Raw genomic sequence first — 22016 nt, 5'->3', positions numbered from 1 at the left:
CGGCCAAGGAAAATTTGTTTTTTTTCTCTTTTTTTCTACTTATTATATACATTATGTAAACGTTTTAGCTCTCGGTAAAAAAAAAACAAAATATAAATGAAACGGAAGAAAGGAATGGTATAGTTTGAAAAAAAAAACAAATATATATGAGCCGTTTATTTTGAAAGTGGCCTAACTTCATAACCTTAAATTGAGATATTTAAAGGTTTGCGTTTCAATGCAATTAAAAATATACGTAAAGAATAACAATGAGTTATGTTGCTTAAGTGTATCTAAAGGTGTTAAATTTATAGTTCCTATTAAAATAATGGCAATTATTAAGTGAATAATATGCGTTTTCTTATCAAGAATGGAGTTAGGCCACTTTCAAAATTAACAACCAGATTCGTTATAAAATTTGAAGGAACCGAAGTCCATATATATATATATATATATATATATATATATATATATATATATATATGTGTGTGTGTGTGTGTGTATGCTTACGTTAAAAATAAGAGTAGAAAAATAAAATAGAAGAAAAATATACTTTACTCGGATAGAAAAAGAAGTATGAAGGAGATTCGTTTGCATAGGAGATTCGTTGTAGTAGAAAATCGATTTAACGCGTGAGAGAATGTTAAGTATTTGTGATAATTAATCCTGCATTGATAAGACCCGGTATCACTTGTTCCAAGTTTCCATTCGAACGAGTTTCCTCAGAGAGATATTTTACACGATCAAAACGCTTTCGTAATAAGCTTTGGAGGTCTCGTAACTTCGGTTAATACAAATTGCTAACGTTAGTAAGAACAAGAGCAGTGGTTCGTATAATTCGTCTAGTGTGTTAAAACGAGCTGCCATGAGAAAAACGCGATTAGGAAAAACATCTTTGATACTGATATTACATACTTACATGAATATCATAGATGCTTGTGTAACGGAGAGCCATTCGTGAAGAAAAACTTATTATAAAAACCCGTATCACTTTTCTTCTTGATCGCTCATATTTTATATTGAAACTTTGTTGCTACCCAATGCGATTAGTGGTATAAAGTGTCCTTGAAAGTGACAACTAAGTGGCAAAAAAATTCATCGAAGAAATTGACCGATCGTACCGATCGAAAGAAAATAAATTTGAAGAATAACCCTTCTTTTCTTGGTCAAGGCGATTTCTAAAACGTTCTTCTTGTTTTTTTCCTTTCCTCTTTTTTCTTTATCCAACTTCGATAAAACTTATCGCGGTTATTTAGTTGATGTAATTTTGAGAAAGTTTAAAAGCCGAATCGATGTAAAATAAACGTTCGTTTTCAAATAATATTTGTAATTGTGTTATCGTTGATTCGCGAGTTGAATGTGAAATTCGCGTCATTAGGAAAATTGTATTTTTCAATGAATAATCTCAATCGAATTTTCGATAACGAATGCTTTCAATACTGATGAACTTTTGCAATCATTTTTCTTTCTAAATTTAACTACTACACGAATCATAATTTATTTATACCGCTGTTCTCTTTATTATTGCCTGATACGATCGTTGAGTTGATGAATAAACGATTAAGAAAATTAATCTTTCTCATACGGTACTTTTCCAATTTTCTTTCTCTCCGGAACAATGGGTCAAAAAAACAATTTTCTTCTCTTGTTCCTTATATATAAATATATAATACTACCTTTAGAGAATATTATTGGATTATTTTCCAATATTAAAATGCATCCTTTCGATAATTTTCAACTATGAACTTTGAACAACGCGAAAAGTTTATCGTCAGTATCGATAATAATTGAATTAAAACGTGACCATCGTTTCCTTTGCGATTTATTTTTTATCCTGATCATCTATCAAACGGTTTAAAAATACACCAGTTTCTGTTTATTCATTTTTTATTCTAGAAAAAAAAAAATACACGATTTGTGTAATCAAAGTTTCTTCTATTCGTATTTTTACATCGATTTTTGAGTCTTCAAAGCGAGACACATGTTTGACGTAAAAAAAAGAAAAAAAAAAGAAACTACAATATTTCGTTTATTTAACAAGATACATAGCCTAGTTCGAAGAAAAATAATCTAATGCGAGTTTAAGGAGAGAAGAAGCAATTTGATTTTAGTATCAACTGTGAAAATACAAAGTTTTACGATCGATACTAAAAGCTTTATCGATCGTAAAATTTTGAACCGCTGATAACATCGAATTAATCCTAATAATATTAATAAAATAATTCTAATGAGACGATTATACGTTTCGCCAAAAATTTCATAATATATTTTAAACTCGCGTTTCTAACAAATTTTACGACACAAATATTGCTTTTAGAAAAAGAAAAAGGTTATACCAAAGGTATTAGATCAAAGTGATAAATTCTAATTAGAAAATGTTAGGATAATCATGTATATTGATAACTGAAGCGTGTATTTCTCGTACTGTTAAAAATCTTTTGTAATTTATTAATTCTTTAAGAAAATTTACGTTTTCTAATTCTTGTTTTTTCCGGGGTAGACTTAATTTATTGTATTATGATAATAATTTTTTATATATACAATATAATAATAATATGTTAAGAAATAATTTATCGAAAGGGTGTTCATTTATTTCAATTATTATTATTATAATATAATATATATAATATTTTTAATTAAATTATTATTATTATTTTTAATTAAAAATTATTATTATTAATATTAATATTAATCTTAATATTAATTTAATATTATAATAAATTAATAAATTAATATAATTAAAATAATAAATAAATAAAATGAAAATTCTTGGAAATAAAATGAAATTTAAATGAAATAAAGATAACAAATTAGAATTCAAATCGTGCAACAAAATGTATAAATTTCTAAATGAAATGCTCGAGAATGGTCTCTCTCGTTCGATGGATTAGAAACGATTAAAGACAACGTAGTGCAGAACACGTTTGGGGCACTGCAATTACATTTAACCGCAAGAGAGGGTGAGAGAGGGTGAGAGAAGGAGATGAAGAAGGGATAGAAAGAGAAAGATAAAGATGGAGAGAGAAAGAGAGAGAGAGAGAGGGGGAGAGAAGATAGACGGAAACAGAACACCGTAACCATATGCAGAGCACATAGATTGTAAGCTCTGAATCGCAATGCATATCACTAGGCGTGTCCTTCGTATACATTTCCCATGCAAGTGCACGTTGCTCCGGAAAGAGGAGTCACCGACATAGAAGATTAATGATTTCAAGATCCTATTCTGGAAGAGGAGTCTCTCTTGTTCAAAGATTTTCATCCGTGCTTTTGCTTCTTCTCCCCGTACTCATTGTATCATCCTCGATAATGCGACCTATTAGAAGAAACGGTTAACATGCTGATAAGATTTTTAACCCTACAAACTGATTTTATCATATTAATGATACTACTTTGTATGAAGATCAATCATGTTTTTACATATTGTTCATTAATATTGCGTGATACGTTGTAGTTTGAGAATTTAAGCTCGTGCGAGGGAAATTTTTAAATATTATATTACAAGAAAATATTGATTGATTTAAATTAACAGTAGTGGTACGAATACTCCTGTGTTTATATATATATTTATAAAAATATATTTCTTTTACAAAATATTTCAAAAAATTATAAAATATTACAAATATTATATATTTCAATACGAAAATATATTTCCGTATGAATAACCGCATTCGTTTCATCGTTTCACTGTCCATTAAACTTTTTTCAAGAAAAAAAGTAGAATCATCCAACCGTTTGACGTTTCATTCGAGGTCAGCAAAACCTGATCCACTATGCTTGCTTTTCCGAACATCATTTTTATCTTTCTTACTTTTACTTGTAACTGAAAGACTCCTTTATTATTCTCTCAAATGACGCATATCACTATGATCGTGTCATTTCGAATGAAATACGATTCGTTCTCAAGAATATCGAGCAACACCAGTTTTTATTTTATCACGTTCGAAGTTGGACGTAAAAAAGAGGAAAGACGAGATGATAAACCTCGACGGTAATTTGTCTGAAAACTTTCGACTTTATCACAACTCCCATACTTTTTATTCGAAAAAGGAATTTTTCCTGAGCAAATCATAGTACGTAATTGCAAACGACGGATTGATCTACTAGCACGACCTTAAAAAAGACCGAAATGGAAAAGTCGAAATGAAAGATCTCAGTGAAATATGAACTTTATCGAAATGATCTATCAAAAGGTATGAATAGATTTTTTTACTATAAAAAAAAAAAGAAAAAAAAGGACACGAAACGATTATAAGTAATAGTAAAATAAACAATTAAATAACTGTGATAAAAAAAAGAGATTTCTTATCTATTATCTTCGTTTTAAAGAAGATCGAAAGAAATAGATAGGATCGAGATATTATGCAAAGGGTGATAAAAATTTCTGGTCATTCGAAAGTACGACATGAACGTTCTTGATCGTTTACTGCCAATTCTACTCTCTGCGCACAGATGCGTGTAATACGATTTCGTTCGAGCCGTAAATAATCTCAAACTGTTGTCAAAAGCAGCTGTGAACAAGTGTCGATGCTCGTATTTAGTAGTCTGCTTCTCTGGTTTCCTTTGTAATTTGATTTCATATTTGGAATTAGGTAATAATTCAGATTATAAGCGTAGAGAAATGGAGATTATTATTGCATAGATGTGTCCTCGCGATTTTCCACGCAATTTAATATCAATCAATAATTTATCTTCTTGTTTGAATTATAAATATTGAATTACTATCAACGTATGACGACTAATAATCTTCATTACAAATGATTTTGTTAAATCCACGATAAAATGAAGTTCGACAATGGAACCATTTTCATTAAATATTCGTTGAAAATTTTTAGTTTCTATTAGAAACTTTACATAGAAACATTTAGAATCTTTAAAAGGAAAATATATATATATACACAGACATAAAACTAAAGAATAGTGTAGTTTCTGAATGATTAGTATTCCAAACATTGAATGGAACTAAGGATGCTATTCAAAGCACAAAAGGATTACTTCTACCCTTGGGGCTATCTTGAATGCTCCGAATAATTCTAATAGTTCTTTTACCTTCTTCTACCCCTTAAACCAACATCTTGACTTGTTCTCATATATCAAAATTCAAGAAGAACAGGTATTTGACGAAACATTCTTTGCCCTTTCAATTTTTCTATAAAAACAAAGAATATTTCTATTCTACGTGTATTTCATAGAACAAAATTCTCAAAACTTTTGAAAATTCAATCTTCATGGACAGAAAAAATACCTCTCTCTCATCTTTCAATTTATTCAAATGATTTCTTAAAAAATAAATAAAATAAAAATATTTTTTTCATGTGATGGATAATTCATTAAAAACAATATTCTTCTAAAAGAGAAATAAAAGTTTGAAGCGTTCACTTAACTTCTTAAAAATTCAATCTACGTGGGATCGCACAAGCAACGTATGTATATTGGTTTATACGATTTAAAATATATAGTAAGGGCGTAAGAAATTTATACTGCGTGCTTAAAACGACGATAAAGCAGACTCGCGTTCGTTCGTGTGGAAAATGAAATGTTAGTATCTAATGCATAAATTAAAAATATGTGGGATACGAGATTAATGCGTATCTATATGCTGGGATAATATTTACAATTAGTATGTTCAAAGATAGAAAATGAAAGGAAAAGAATGTTTTACGTGTATGTGTCTGTACACGAACGATTATCAAGCTTATTTTTAGGGTAATATTGGTTAAAATTATTATATATACTCGTATATATATATATGTGTGTGTGTGTATGTTGCTAGCCTGTGTATTCGTGCCAGAAAAAAAAAGGAAAAGAAAAGAAAGTATCGTCGAGTTTGAATTGGGATAATCGAAAAGTAATGTGAGATGAAGAGATTATATTGAATTGCGTATATTTATACAGAAAAAATCAAGTTATATGTATATCAGAGTATTTTGTGATAATTAATTGTGAGATATATATTTTGATATTAATATTTTATATTTCAATAAATCAAATCCTATAAAAATTGCTAATATTTTTAGAAAAATCATGATCTTAATAATGTACAAAAACAAAACAAGATATAAGTATCGAGCTTTTTTTCGTACTAAAATGCTTCTTTTGAGATACACGTATGCGCACAACTATTTGAAATTCCACAAGATGATCATCGTTTTAACTTATTCTATGCACGTAAAATAACGAACTTCGCAGTATATTTATTTAAATAAAAGCAAACAAAAATAAGAACTAGATACGGAATTATTTTCCATTAGAAAAATTAATGCGTTACGATTCCTTTTTTAATAAACCATATTTAAATATCAAAAAAATGTAAATTATAAAAACTCGTCTAGATAATTATTAATTTTATCATTTGATCTCGTAACTATGCCAAACTAGAAACGAGTTGCCTTATCAAAGAGGGGCAAAAAAAAAAATAATGCGAATTGCAACGGATTAAATTAACAAATGGAAGAAGAACGTATGAAAAAAAGTTAAAAGCATACATTTCCATTTGACCTATCTTATCAAGAAAAAAAACCTAAATGAGTATTTCTGTGCATTACGACAGTTCGTAATTAAGTCTAACTTGGCCGTCAACGACTATGAAAATCCACGACCGGTATATGAAGAAAAAAAAAAGGTAGAAAAAAATTATGTGCGTGTGTGTATGTGTGTTTGAATAATGAAAGAGCTCGTTCAGATGATCTCTTTCGTTATAAACCGTAATCCGAGGTAAAATAAACCGCGCAATTAAAAGCGACACCAGTGACCTTTCGATTTTTCTAACTATTGTTGGTATATGCACGACAAAAACACACTCAGAGGGAGAGGGAGAGAGAGAAAGAGAGAGAAACATAGAAACAGAGAAAGAAGAAAGAAAATATCCCTACTCTTCTCGTAAATCTCGTAATAACGAAAATCCTCTTTTTTTTTTTTGTTATTTCTTCTGCTACGTGACAGAAACTTCCCACGCGTAAAAACAAGTTATTCTTCCGACGCATCCCTCATAAAGATTTCTCCCAGTTGTAATCCTCTTCTGATGTAAAAACATGTTCGCATACGTATGATATCTGAATACTCTCTTTTCGATATAAATAATAATTGATGGGTCAAATATTTATATTGGAAACCTTGATAATTATCTTTCGTTTAGTAATATTCGCACGAATTCTTGTCGAAGATATGAAATATTCAATATTAAATGGTGGTCCTACTATATAATAAAGACTTAAAAGTGTTATCTATATATATGTTTAAATACTTTTATGGCTTCAGCAATCTTTACATTTGTAAGAAATAAATCATAACTATCGTACATATAATTCGATTTGCATGAAACTTTATCTATATAATCTAAAGAGTCATATCTCAATCTAATGTTAATAACATTTCGATAAATTTCGTATGATATATTTATTATAATTAATCATATATAATTTAATTATATATTATATTAAATTATTAATATAATATAATTTTTTTTTTTTTTATAATTTATAGCTTCTTATATTTTATATTTATTTACTATATGTAAATCAAATTGGATAATTCATAATTTTGGATTCTTATATTATTATTAATTATATATTTTATTTATTATAATTAATTTCATGGTAAGTGTTGAAATATTTTCATGAGTCACAGTAAGTAGCATTATTGTAATGTATTAAATGATAGGATTCGTCTAACATATATAAACTTGTACTTAATTAAATACGAAATAATTCGATTTAATATCGAGAAACAATAAATCGAGCGAAAACAATAGCCCGAAAATACGAACTTTTACGTTCCGTTAGAAAAAGGTGATGGCTAGTATTCGGAATGTCTAGTTCTTCTCGCTATCCGTCTCACGTCCGTTGCGAATCGTTTTATTTGTTCAAACTTCACTGAGAAAAATGTAGAAAAAGAAGAATAAATTCGATATCGACGATAGATCTAACGTAACTCTTTTGAAATATTGAATGCACGTTCTTGATTGGAATCGTTTAAACCCCGTTGAGAATTAGGAAACCCTAATTTAACACTTTAATTACTCTGTCAGTATCACAGATCAACTTCAAATGAACTATCCTTACTAGTTGTCTGATATTGACTGACCTAATTTTGACCGATGCATAGGATAATGTGAACAGGTTAACGTTTATGTTTCAAGGTTAACAACAGATTACGTTCATTTCTTCTGTAAGCGTGACAAGTAAACGATACGAGTCGTCATCTGACAACAATGTAAATTCTAAAATGATAGGATTGTTTTTTCTTTTCCTTTTTTTTCTATTTTTTTACGTAGCACACTTATTTACATTTGTATTATCTGCGACATGCACATAATAGAATTCATTTGTTAACGTAAAAAAGATAAACCTAGTAAATAGAACGATAGTGTTTTTCTTTATTTTAAATGCGTACGTAAAAATGTCAAACGTATTTTTGTAAAAACGTGGAAAAGTTATTACTTTAAAAGTAATGTTCATTAATTTGAAATAATAATAATAATAATAATAATAATAATAATATAGCAATAATAAAATCCGAGTGCTTAAAACAATAGGTAGAATTTTTTATTGAAATTTGATATTTTATGCATATGACATTTATATCTAACAAATATATTTTTTTCCATTCGGAATTATAAATTATTCTCGCATGGAGATAGAATTATTTCCTTTATTTTATTTTCTTTTTTTATTTTTGCCTTTTACGTTCCTGTCCATTGTCCAGTATTTATTAAATATTGCAACGAATTATTAAAATATAATAATAATGTAATAAAATAGCGCGTAACGCGCCGTTTTGGGCGAATTTATATGCTGGTCGCGAATAAAAAAAATTAAATCTGCGAGAACGTTCGATCGTTCGTTTCAAATAAAATAACGTGCTATAAATTCCGTGCACAAAAAAGGAAAATATATATATATATATATATATATATATATATATAAACAATTTATATCTTTTTCTTATTATTTACATCCATTTAAGGAATGAATTATCTTTCGGAACACGTTCCAATCGTCTATCAAACTTAAACCCTACCCAACTATTGGCGAATGTAATCTTGGTTTCCTTATTTCGTTCCTTCTAGTAGAAATCTCATTGCTATGTCTTACAAACGGTATGTTTGCAAACTTCTCGAAGACTCCTTTTTCGATGGTCTTGACAAGAATCCTTCTTTTTTTTCGTTCGAGTGGTGAAAAAAAGTTTGGAGAAAAAGAAACGGGTGGTTCTTTGCTTGTTAGATGATCACTCATAGATCCTAAACTTGGTTTGATTAAACAAATCGATTTTCTTCATTTTAATTAAATTCAAACTTGCCGCGTATATAATTAATCTTATTTTTATTATTCTCTGATAAAAAAAAAAAAGAAAAAATAATTGCAATACAACCTAAGATAATTTAATTTTTTTTTTTAAATTCTTTCTATTTTGAATAATTACATTTAATTATTCTTTAAATTCTGTATAATTATACTAATTGTAAGAAAATTTTGTTCAATGTCTACGATTTTCTTTTTACTCACGATAGGCAGTTCAGAATACTCAATTATATTCTTTACGTATTGTTTGAAATGATTCAATGAGTTAACGAGGAATACAAAGAAAAGAAAAAGGTACGGAGATAGAACTGAAAGGACTCAAGGGTTCTCTAGGTCTCGACGGGAATGAACAAAGTAACTAGGATAGTCGTTAAATTTTATTACATTACTTTCCCTTACTATTCGCTATTATCCATGGGTAATGTAACAATATACGTTGGCATAATTTGCAAATCGTATATCTGGGAAATGAGAAGGTCATAGAGCAACATCGAAGATACGAAAACGCTTTTTCGTTAAATTATATTTTACATTTTATTCTTAATTAAAAAGAAGAAGAAAAAAAATTATTAAACAAATTTGTAAAATAAATTTTCCGATTGATAACTCCATAAAGAAAGAATAATTAAATACATTACTTCTACGACCGTAATAAAAAGAAAATAATAATAATAATAATAATAATAATAATAATAATAATAATAATAATAATAAATATCATAATAAAATTGAAAATAAAAATCCATTTTTATTTTGAAAATACAAATAAATGATTTAACTGTCGTTGCATATAATTATCATTGCAATGAATTAATAAAAAAAGAAAACTTGATGTATCTTTTAAAACATTTCAAACAGAGTTGTCCGTGAAAGAGTAATTTGTGCATCGGTTATATTTTAAAGTACTGCAAACTTTATATATACTAAAAGTGAAGGATGGAGTAAATACATTTTTTCTAGTATTAATTAGTTCCTCGTCGAGTAATAAAACTCGTTATTACAAAAGATGATATCAAGGAATATACAAGGAAGTAATATACAGTTTTAAATAAAGCACACAAGCGTAAAAAGAAAGTTTTTCTCCGTATAATTCGCCATTCATCACTCATCCAACCCCCCAGCATGTGCGAAAAACTTAAGAGTTTGAGACTTCTCTAACCATCTCTCGACTAAGCCCGCGGATCCTCTCCTCTCTTCTTCATCCATCGTGTTCTCGTGCAAATCATGTTGAATTTAAGGATTTTTTTTGCTATATACGCGCGAGAAGATAAGTTCCATCCAAAGTTTTCACAGGGAAATGAAATTCGAGATATGTTAGCGAAGCAAACGAGTTTATCCTTATAACGTATTAAAACGAAATTTAAAATCCATCTATTTCATTTTCCGTTGTTATTATAAATTAACAAATTCGATTCCTTCTAAATATTGTAATAAAGATATATAGTAACGTATTATAAATCATTATTTTAAAAAAGATAAATTAACAAATCACAATAATACCAATCGATCACGAGTAAAATGTAAATGACATTTAACGATATTTTTTTCTCGACTATGTATAAAAAAATGTATGTTACGTTATTAATACAAATATTATTGTATCTTAAAAAATTATATAAAAATATTATTCTACAATTATATACAAATATTCTAAATATTTATAATATTATTTTATATATTTATAATATTATTTTTAATATTCTAAAATTATATACAAATATTATTCTATCTTAAATACAGACAATGAATTTCGTACTTTCAACAATTTTATTATAATGAATAAATAATTGCAGCTTTTTGGAAATATAACAACGACTTCGAATCTTTATTTTGTGTACAAAAATGAAATGATTTAATAAAACATCCATATATTAATATATGAGTTGAAAGTTACGCGGACTCATAGAGTTAATGGTTGACTTCTGTAATAAATAAAAATAAAAAAAAGAAAAAACATACGAATCAATAGTCGATATTAATTGTAATTTGCAGACACAAAATTGGAAAGTTTAATTATATTCAATTGAAGTGATTTTTCATTTTAAGAGATACTCACGATCAAAGTGAAATTCATTTTACATGACATAATTACTTGCAATCGATAATGCTTGTCAGGTTTCGTGGTTGATGATCATATACCACAGCATATATGCAAAGCCATTACCGTCGAAGTAATTAAAATTATGTGTGATTCGGCCGCAAATTATGTTGCCGGAATAAGCAGCTCGTGCAATATTATCGATCTGCCAGCTCGCGTTTCTCTCACGTCGTCGACGTTTCTCATCGCGAGAGATAGAATTTACGGATAAGATTAAAGTGTCGTTTCTAAATGTTCGCGGTTTAATTGATGACGAACCAACGGATTACTATAAATATCAAGACGTAATTAATGCGATGATATATTAGATAAGATCATCTTAAATCAAAATGTTTATCATCAGCTATCTTACGAAAATACATAACATTTTATACTTTAATTACAATTTCTTTTTTCTTTAATAAATAAATAAGAAAAATATATTTTTTTTTTAACACATCGAACGTCGGCCGGCCCTGCATTGTATTGCGGAATTTTTTTCTTTTTTTTACAATATGTAAGCATACTTTGAACGTTGATATATTCTATTTGTCATTGTTTATTTTCTGATAAAATGTATAATAATATGTTGAATAGAATTAAACTAACAATCAATCAAAAATTAATTTACAAGTCTTTATTTGTATTTTTGTAAGACAAGCAACGTGAGCGTTGGCGTTCAATGTGTTAATATTGAATTAAAAATAAAATTATTCAATAAATATCAAAATTGTATATTCTATCAGAAATATGTAAAACTTTTCGTTTAATATATATCGTAATTGTAAATCACTTGAATTTAATTTCTAGAAGAGTAAAATAAAGGTATTTGAGATTCGATGCAATTAATCGAATTGAATATCAACAATAAACCTTGATAAATTACTATTTGATTTGGATGACCCTTTGTATCGATGAAACATATCGACGTCAGCAACTTTCGTTGCATATTTATATTCAATAAAGCTTGTTGTTGCCTGTCCATTGTGGTTTTTATAAATATATAATAAGCCTTTTTCCTGAGATCTAAATTTTATTTGAAAAAAGCTATAACTAATAAAACTTACTTGACAATAATATAACAAAGTATCGAATATTAATTCGATTATCAGATAAATAATCATAAAACGATAACGAAAGAAATAAATAAAAAATAATTCGTAAAGCTTTTGGTGTTATGACACTCAATGAATAAATACAAACAAACGAAAAAATAAATTTGTTCGTTGGAAGAAATAAACGAAATACCAGTATGTTTCGTTGATTCCTATAATATTGATAGTATTCCTACATACACATATATAGGTTTGAATGCAATAAATGGTCGAGTCTAAGCAATCTATCCAGTTGGCCATGTTCAATTAGGTGGTATATAGGTCGAAATGTATCATTCGAGTTACCGTTCGTTCGTTCGTTCGTTCGTTCGTTCAGACAGTTAAAACTTTATGAACGTTCGTTTTGATTATTGAACGAAGAGTCCTCTTTACTTGGAATCCCTTCGACAGTTTACAGCGACGTTTCCTATGACGAAATTCAAACCCACAAAGTTTCGATAAATAACACGAATTTCGCTTGGTTATATTTCAAGTTCCTCGGAGAAACAAGTTACATCGTTTCGAGACACGTAACTCGATGCTCTATAAATCTCTTCTTCCTCTTTCTTTCCCTCTCTGTATCTGTCTCTGTCTCTCCTTCGTTTTCCCTATCTTTTTCTCCTTATCACTCTTTTCTCAGAATAAAGAAGAAACGAACAGGAATGGGAGGAGGATTGCTTTAGAAACGATCTTTCTATTCGATATTGTCTTCTAGAAAATCATAGATCTAATAGATCTAAGACATCAAAGTTTATCTTATCTCAAATATTTATCTTGATGACTTTAACTTAACAATAAGTTACCTTCAAAGTTCCAAGTTATATTTAATGTATAGTTAAAACTATATGCACATAGATGGCAATTTAACTTGTAGATAAGTTTCTACTTATGTCAAGATAGAAATACAAATTAAATATATATATAAAATTATATATATATATATTATATATATAATATATATGTTATTATATTATAATAATATAATTATTATATATATATATATAGAATTTTAATTTTATACATTTGTAAAATAAAAAGTTCTTTTAAATAATTCAATCGAATATTTTTCAGATAGATACTTTTGTTACTTTTACGAAGTTTTTAAAAAGATGATAAATAAATATTGTTCATTTTATGAATTAATCGTCAGTTTTCATTCAAGCTATTGAAATCGCTACTTATTATTAACAATTAAAATTAAAATTATCAGAAAATCGTAGGATTTTTGAATTCATTTCGAATAGATTAGAAAATTAGAAATTATTTAATTCTCAAAGTGTGAGTAACAAGAAAATTCCCACGCCGTTAGGAGAGTTGCCAAATTTCTTTGACCTTGAATTTAGTTCAAATTTCCTAGATTAAATGAAAACACGAACATTATTTGTGTGTTCTAAACGTTGTAATAATTAATAATTCAATTCATTCCTCGATAATAAAAAGAAGAAAACGTTTCACTCTAATTTTCAAACAAATTGGAAAACATGTTTCTTTTAAAAAAGAATTATCCCGAGAACATTATATTTAATATTAATGATTAGAAAATACAAAAACACTTGAATAAATTCTAATAAAAGTGATTTTAACATTTTCAGAAATCAAGCAATGCACGAGTTCGCATCGGTGAGGAGGTGATGCCTCGAAATCAGGGATTTTCGGCCGTTTCGGCCACTCGGAGGATCAACTTGAAGATTCGAACGATCCGTACGATCCTAACGATTTTATCGATATTACGATTTACTTTGGCACAAGAAAAAAAGATTTTCAATTACGACGATAACAAAGGTTACTTTATTGATAAGGGTAATGCCAGTTATATCGTAACAACTAGTTACGCAAATAACAAGATTGATTTATCCGATGAGAATATAGATCATTATTGGACAATCGAAGAACCCAGGGAAAGATATTTTTGGTTGAAAAAAAGGAAAAAGGAACAAAAGAAAGTATGGAAGAAGGATCAAAAGGAGGAGATAGTAGAAAACAAATCCGGATTAGCGAGTATTATTCCAATGAATGCATTTGATGGAGTGAAGGAAATAAAGTACCTTGAATCAAGGGGTTCGAAAAAGAGAAATAGAAGGAAAATCACAGGAAGAGAGAAGAGAAATAACGTGGAATCCTCTCGATCCGAGGAAGATCGGAATTCTAATAACTCGATGACCGAACAACGTACTTCGAGGAATCGGAAAAAGGAGCCTAGATCGGAGGCCACGGAGTCCGAGAGGTTTGGGGTGAAAGGACCAAGATCCTCTCGGATTCTTCGCGGTATCCGGATAAAGCGAGAATCCATCCGCGAGAACTCCAACGTACTGCCTTCATCTCGAAAGACATTCTTTTCTTTAAACGAACTCGACGAGTTCTTGCCCGAAAAGAAAAGAGAAAGACATTTTTATTTTTATCCGATGGATAGAAGGAAATACAATTCGACTATTATTTACGGGAAAAACGAAATTCGTTTATTTTCAAAGCGAACGATCGGAGGAAAATAAGAGAAATTTTGGAAAAATCTTACGAAGCCTGGAACAAGGCTAAATTATACGAAAATGATCAAATTCCAAATTTAAAGTATAAGAAAGAATCATTTGGATTTGTAGGAAATCGAAATTTCATTAAATCGACTAATTCGTCTGAGAGTTTTCAAACGAAAGAACAAAGGGAACGCAAATTTTCTTTCGAGACGAACGACAAAACAAAATTAGATTCGAGGATTAGCGAGGAAAATAAATTTCGTATAATCGTGAGACCGGAAGAAGAATATGCGGATGAAATAGGAGAAAAGAAAAGAAATTCTTTTCATGGAAATGAAGAAATAAGAGATCTGGGAAAGAATACGAAGAAAGGAAAGTATTTAAATGAAAATAACGTCAAAAGTTTGATTCGAGATCGTCGAAATGTCGATAAGTTTTCAAATGATGCAACTGTTCCTTATCCGACAAAAGAGACGATTAAGTTGAAAACGCGAGAAGTGGAGGAAGAAGAAGAAGTTTCCGTGATGTCTTCTGATCGTGAAGAAGTCTCGAAAGATACGGTTGGTCTTTGGTACGAAGATAATTCCGATTTAGAAGAAGAAAAAGAAGAAGAAAGGGGAGATGCAATAGAAATTCGTTCGAGAAAGAAAACTGAGAACAAAGAAGTTGGAACAATACGAGGAGGAAAAGGAAGAAGAAATTTGAGTAAAGATAAGAATGAAAAAGTAGGAAATGAAACAGCATATTTGGATTTAAATTCAGAGAAAGAAGAGGCGAACGTGTCCAAAGAAAAACAAGATGAATTAAAAAGAAGGGGGGGAGACGGTGGGAGGAAAGTCATGGAAAAAGAAATTCGTTCGGGTAAAGAATTTTTCGAATCGACGGGACACTTTGATCTTACGGAAGGATCACGAAACTATTTGAAAGAGGAAGGTCAGGGTGGTGGTGATACGTTTTCGCACGAGGTGGTGACAAATGTTACGGGGAAAGAAATGAAAAATGTTAGTTTAGATCTGAAAGAAAATGGAGAAGAAACGATTCTCCTTTCGCCTCCGATAAATTATTTGGAAAAAGAGGAGGAAACCGTAAAGATTGTTCCTCCGAGTATTAAGAAGAGGGATAGAGAGGGTAAAGAAAAAGAAATTTCATCTACGGAAATCGTGAATGTTTCCAAGGATAACATGGTATCCTGGAATTCTAAGGAATATCGGAAATACGATACGAAGTCCGATTCGGATCGGCTAAATTCGAGTAGAAGGATGTCCATCCTCGAAAGCGGCGCAAGAGTTCAGTCTTTCAAGGACTCTCAAAGAAACATACGCGATCCTCTAGGAGATTTCGTCAGTCCAAGGTCGCTCGACTATCCTACTTCTCATTTTCCAAAGGATACGAAAGGAGGAGAACTAAAGAGTGATCCAAGTAGCGATTGGAACAGACACGAGATGAAGGAAGTGGTGGAGGAGGAGGAGGAGGAGGAGGAGGGGAAGGGGGAGGAGAAAAGGCGTTACCACGAGGAAAAGATAAAAAGTAAAGATTCCCAAAGAAAACTCTGGTTAAAGGACGAAGAACAAATGGTAGAAGATACGACCGTTTCGTTCAACGATCTTCCAAAATTGACGCCATTAACGTTCCCAAATATTATCTCGAATGAAAGAAAAGAAACTATTGAAAGAAAAAATTCCGAGGTAAGCGACTATAAAGAGGAAGTTGAGACAATGAAGCTTCCAATAATCGAAAATAAATTCACATCTAGCTTTCCATCTTCTTCGAAAGGTATTTCGTATAAGATAAAAGAGATAGAACAAGAAGCATCCTCTAACGCAAAAGAACAGTACGAAATAATAGAAGAATCTGTCGAATCGAGTACATTATTATTATTATCATCAAAAAAGAAACGTTCTAAATCAACTGAGGAGATCGAAAGTAGTACTGACCCGACGATAAATTTGTCAACAAACTTCACTAGGTCGGTAAGAAACCAACTCCCTGATTCAATCACAATAACCGAAGAGGAAAAGTTAGAAACTTATTCGCCTCGAGGAAATTCCATGGGAACTACGGATATTTCCATGACGGAAAAATCCAAAAGGACGAGCAGAATTCCGAATAGTTCCACCGATCGATCATTTGTTAGCGACGAGATCGAAGGGTTTACTTATCCGCTTGCTGACGTTTTAACCTCCCAGTGGATCGATAATAATTCTCGAAAGTTAACATTTCCTTCGACTACGATCGATACTTTTACAACTATATCGATCGAAGGGAATACATCGGATAAAAGAGTAGAAAATCTGACGAGTGCAAGTTCAGAATGGACTACCGTTTCTTTGGAAAAGACAACGATAGCCAATGTTTCGGTGAACAAACAATCGATTAACGATGATCATAACTCAACGAATAAACCTCCGTGGCCAGTGAAACACAGCGCAGTGGTTGAGGGTGACCTCGTTTTAGGAGGTTTAATGATGGTTCACGAAAGAGAGGATTCAGTGAAGTGTGGTCCTATTATGCCTCAGGGTGGTGTCCAAGCATTAGAAGCCATGCTTTACACTCTGGACACGCTCAATCAACGAGAGATCGTTCCTGGGGTCAAAATAGGAGCGCATATACTCGATGACTGCGATAAGGACACCTATGGCCTAGAAATGGCGGTAGATTTTATCAAGGGTGAGTAGATCTGTTGTATTAAGTCTTATGTTTGTAAGCCTTCTTCGATAAAATTAATTTATTTGACTATAGTTTTATCGCGAATTGGAATTGTTTTTGGTTTTACTATATCAACAAAATTATTACATTATTCGTATTCAATCTTGATAACGAAATTTTCATTGAATTTATTTTGAATCACTTTCATTTTCAAATTAAATGACTATGCAATAACGTCGTATGCGAGAAATTTAAAAAACGTTCACCTGTGACCGCGCATTGTAGATTTAATCTTAATGACAATTAAAAAAAGAAAAAACCGCGCAGAGAAAATAATAGTCCAACTTAATAGGGGTACATTCATAAAATTGCAAGTGTGTATATACGTTCGCACACTAAAGTTACTTGAATATAAGTTAGGTGAGTTTACCGGTACGTTTACTCGTGTTCGACTTTATACCACATTTTCTCCAACATACTTCGTTTAAATATTCTCGCTCGACTTACATTCTCGCCACATGGCTCGGTTGATCCTCGAAAGCTATCAACGTTAAACGCGAAAACGATGAACTTCTGACAGTTACGAAGGAAACACCGTCGAGCTTCCTTGAAACCGAGAATCACGTTATGTTTCACGACTTAAGGGATCGAACTTTACTTTGACGAACATGAGATATCTGAGGTATTTTCACGAAGATTTAAGAAAAATTTTATTATACAAAAGTCATTCCGGAAAGTGTTCGTGAATAGATGATACAAACCTAATGGAAGTGTATTCTATCCTGATTATGCATGCCAGGGGAATATTTTTCGTGAATGCGCATAAACTTTCTCACTCCCTCTCTCCTCTCTCTCTCTCTCTCACACACACACATACACACACACACACACTTCTCTGCACTTTCCATCCAATTTATCTTTCTCCTTCATTCTTTTTCTACCACAGAAATCCCACGATTCGTGCATAGAGAAGGTTGGAACGACGAGGATATATTACAATGTCGAGTTTTATGTTCGTGCTTTTATCAAAAGTATTTCACGAAAATAAACGACTAGAATATCCTGATTTTTTTGAAAACTGATATTTTTGTAACTAGAAGACGAGATTTCGATGTCATGACTGTCTATTTTACATTTGCTTTGCACGTTAAAGATCTTCTAATTTAATTTGATAGTGTGTGTTCTTAAAACAACGAAAAATTTTCATAAAAACGATATTCAAAAAAATAAAACATTATTGAATTTCGATACGTCGATAAAAACAATTTCTACTGCGCGTTGATAAGTTACCAGATGTCGGTAAGGTATTAAGTCATCCTCGAGCAGAGAGTACAGAGGTATATAAAAGCTCACAAGTTCCCTTTTTTATCTACCCAGATTTATCTTAGTTACTACCAGGACCATCAGTGGGCAATAGTAGGTACTTAACGCGATGACGATAAATTACTATCAAAAAATACTGTATTCTTTGATAGTATAGTTATATTGTATAGTTAGAATATTGTATAGTAATAGTATAGTTATATTGTAATATAGAATTTTCTATAATCACATTTAATTTTGAATGTATAAACACGCGTGTGTGCCTTCAGAAATGCATTTATATAATATGTATATTTTAAAATGAAGCAATTTAAAACACTCAAATAAAAAAGAATCCAGAAAGTTTGATGATAAATCCAACGATGATCACCTGTAACAAAAAGACAACTATATTAATCATACAATCAAGTGATACAATAGCCTGGCATTCAAATCGTCCAATTCGCAGATGCATTTTTTCAATTGAATTCTGTATTTATTTTTATCATATCTCTATTTACCATTGCAATAAAATTTAATTTAAACGCGTGATTTTATATTTACATGAAATATATATATAAAAAAAATGCAAATATTAAATTACTAAAAAAATAATATCTATTAATTATTATGAAATATTTTTAAACTTCATTATATAGAAAACACAAATTACAAATTTAATAAAATACGATGACAGTGACAAATCTTAAAGACGAAAGAAAGAAAGAAAAATTACTGTAATATTTATCGAATGTTATTTAAGCTTCAAAATTTAATAATACAAAAATTTGTATATTTTTGACTCTAACTAAACACATATGCATCTTTTTGACGATACAGACACGAATTTGGTGTCCGAAGGAGATGGAATGGTCCATCATCTCTCAATTACAACTACAAATTAATGACGAGCAAAAAAGTAATATAATAAAATATAAAATATGACTAAAGAGCTATTCTCAAAAAGCTCGAACTTGCTGTTGAACTTTTGAAAATAACTCAATAGCCTCAAGAGTAGTTGCCCTCTTCAGCCACATTTAAGTGGGGGCCTCTTCGGCAATTAGCCTCTTCGGCATTTAGCCTCTTCTTTCTTCATCCCTGAAAACTGCCTTGGACTTTTCTACGCGCGAGCAAGATAGGATCTTTCATACTACATTTGCAAATTAACTCGTATTTTTCTAAGATTTTAATTCTCAATTATTAAAAAATTGATTTACATTCTCTGATCATTAATACAGCTTGTGAACCATCAATGAACTTACAGTTCATTGACATATACACGAGCACAATTAATTGAATGTCCAAGCAGATAATTATACTCGATGACCTAATAACACGTCGCATTTTTAATATGCAGTAATAGAATCGAATTGAAATAAAAATAGTACTATAAATGCAATGCATTTACTTGCAATATCTCTATTCAATTTATTCTTTATACTGAATTATATCAAATATAAAAGACTAAAACGCGATAGTGCGAAGTGTTAGTTATAATACTTAAAACTAAGTATCAAATTCATCAAAGTATTTGCGAATTTGTTCGACTCTATCTTCTTCGAGATAGAATCGAAATAGAAATGAATCTTTCAAATCGTTGCAAATTCCTTTGAATCATGATACATAATGAAGATTACAGAAGAGTTACAAAATAAATTTACAAAGCAAACATAAGAGAATGAAATGATATAATTTTGCAACAGTTCTGTATAAACCAGGAGGCGAAATTTCCACTCCGGAGTGGAAGCAAACCTCGTGCCTTTCCTGGATCCTACCTACTTAAAATTAAAGTTTTCACATTCGCTCAAAGAAGTATGCTACCTGCCTGCCAATTACCCATATTTAAAAAGAGCAAATACACATACGTACCCACTCACCCACTCCACGATTCTCTCACATACCACCAGGGTGCAAAAGCCTAAACTAGAGAGCATGCCCCGGGGCACCTCCGACACCCTAGTTCAAACGCGTGTTTTCTAAACTTATGGGAGTACGTACCAATGCTGTAATCGACTGCCAAGGCTAATGATTATTGCAATAATGACTAAAGCAAAAATACTGGTACATACTAGTATATATCAGCATACTAATATAATACAAGTATTGTTAAATTTCCACAAACAAATGTGGGAACTCTACTATTCAAAACGATTCGAAAAAAAAAAATTGAGAAAAATTTAATATAAATAGAAAAATACAACCATGTGTATTTTTCATATCACACCTAATTCTAGGTGTGCTATACTAAGTAGTATTCTAAGTGATAAATAATGCATTAATTAAAAACTATCGCGAAACGATGTACAGTACACACTACCTGATACGCACACACAGGTGTAAAGTACATCGTGCAACCACTAGCACAATGACAGCCGCCAATAGGGGGGGAAAAACTTAAAACTAAACCTATACCAACTGTTTCTCACCCATACGAGTAGCACCTGGGCACACGTATAGATGAGAACGCAGAAAGTATAGGGGGGAGAAACGGGAGATTATTACATTAGAAGCTGAAAATCCTGATCTAAAAAATATGATTAAAGACACATAAATATATAACACATAAATACATTTTTATAAAAATTCATCTAAGCGACTAAGGACTCTACAATTTATTTGATAAATAATAACTTGTAATATCTATTAATATTTTTTAATATCTTGTAATATATTTCAAAACCTCGGACGACTCCTTTCATTAAGTTGGCTGTTCTAATAAAAGAACTGGGCTTTGAGCCACCACTTAATTGCTAGAATCTATCCGTCGCGAATGGGTTTGTCTTCTTGCTCATTTATTTATAATATCGAAACATCGATATATCAAAATTAATCGCGATTAGATAAACTAAGTACGAAGCAATGCATGTAAGATATTTATTATATGCTTTTCTGGACAAAATCGAGTAAATTAATGCTCGATTTCACCACTAATAACCACGAACAAAACACGTAATATCAAATAAAGTGTATTAATTAATTACGTTACTAATTAAACGAATTTAACCGATGAGACAAGAAAACCTATCCTGAACTAATAAAATATACAATACAACATACATTAAAACATACAATTTTCATGAGTAACTCCCAAAAAGAAATTACTCATGTGCTCGTCAATAATTTTTTTAAATAATTACAACCAGTAACTCGTGCC

General features: G+C 30.4%; 1 protein-coding gene across 1 annotated transcript in view; it reads left to right on the top strand.

Annotated features, from left to right (window-relative positions):
• Positions 1-22016, top strand: part of LOC122514281 (metabotropic glutamate receptor 2-like) — a 163734-nt gene that overhangs the window by 50074 nt on the left and 91644 nt on the right. The window contains 1 exon segment of the mRNA XM_043631009.1: positions 14039-17581. Coding sequence (XP_043486944.1) covers positions 15439-17581 — 2143 coding nt within the window. The 5' untranslated portion in view covers positions 14039-15438.

This window comes from Polistes fuscatus, unplaced genomic scaffold (genome assembly GCF_010416935.1).
Source record: "Polistes fuscatus isolate 324 unplaced genomic scaffold, CU_Pfus_HIC Scaffold14, whole genome shotgun sequence".
Lineage (NCBI taxonomy): Eukaryota > Metazoa > Arthropoda > Insecta > Hymenoptera > Vespidae > Polistes > Polistes fuscatus.
The sequence above is the reverse complement of the archived record's forward strand: the minus strand, read 5'-3'. Positions and strand labels throughout refer to the sequence as shown.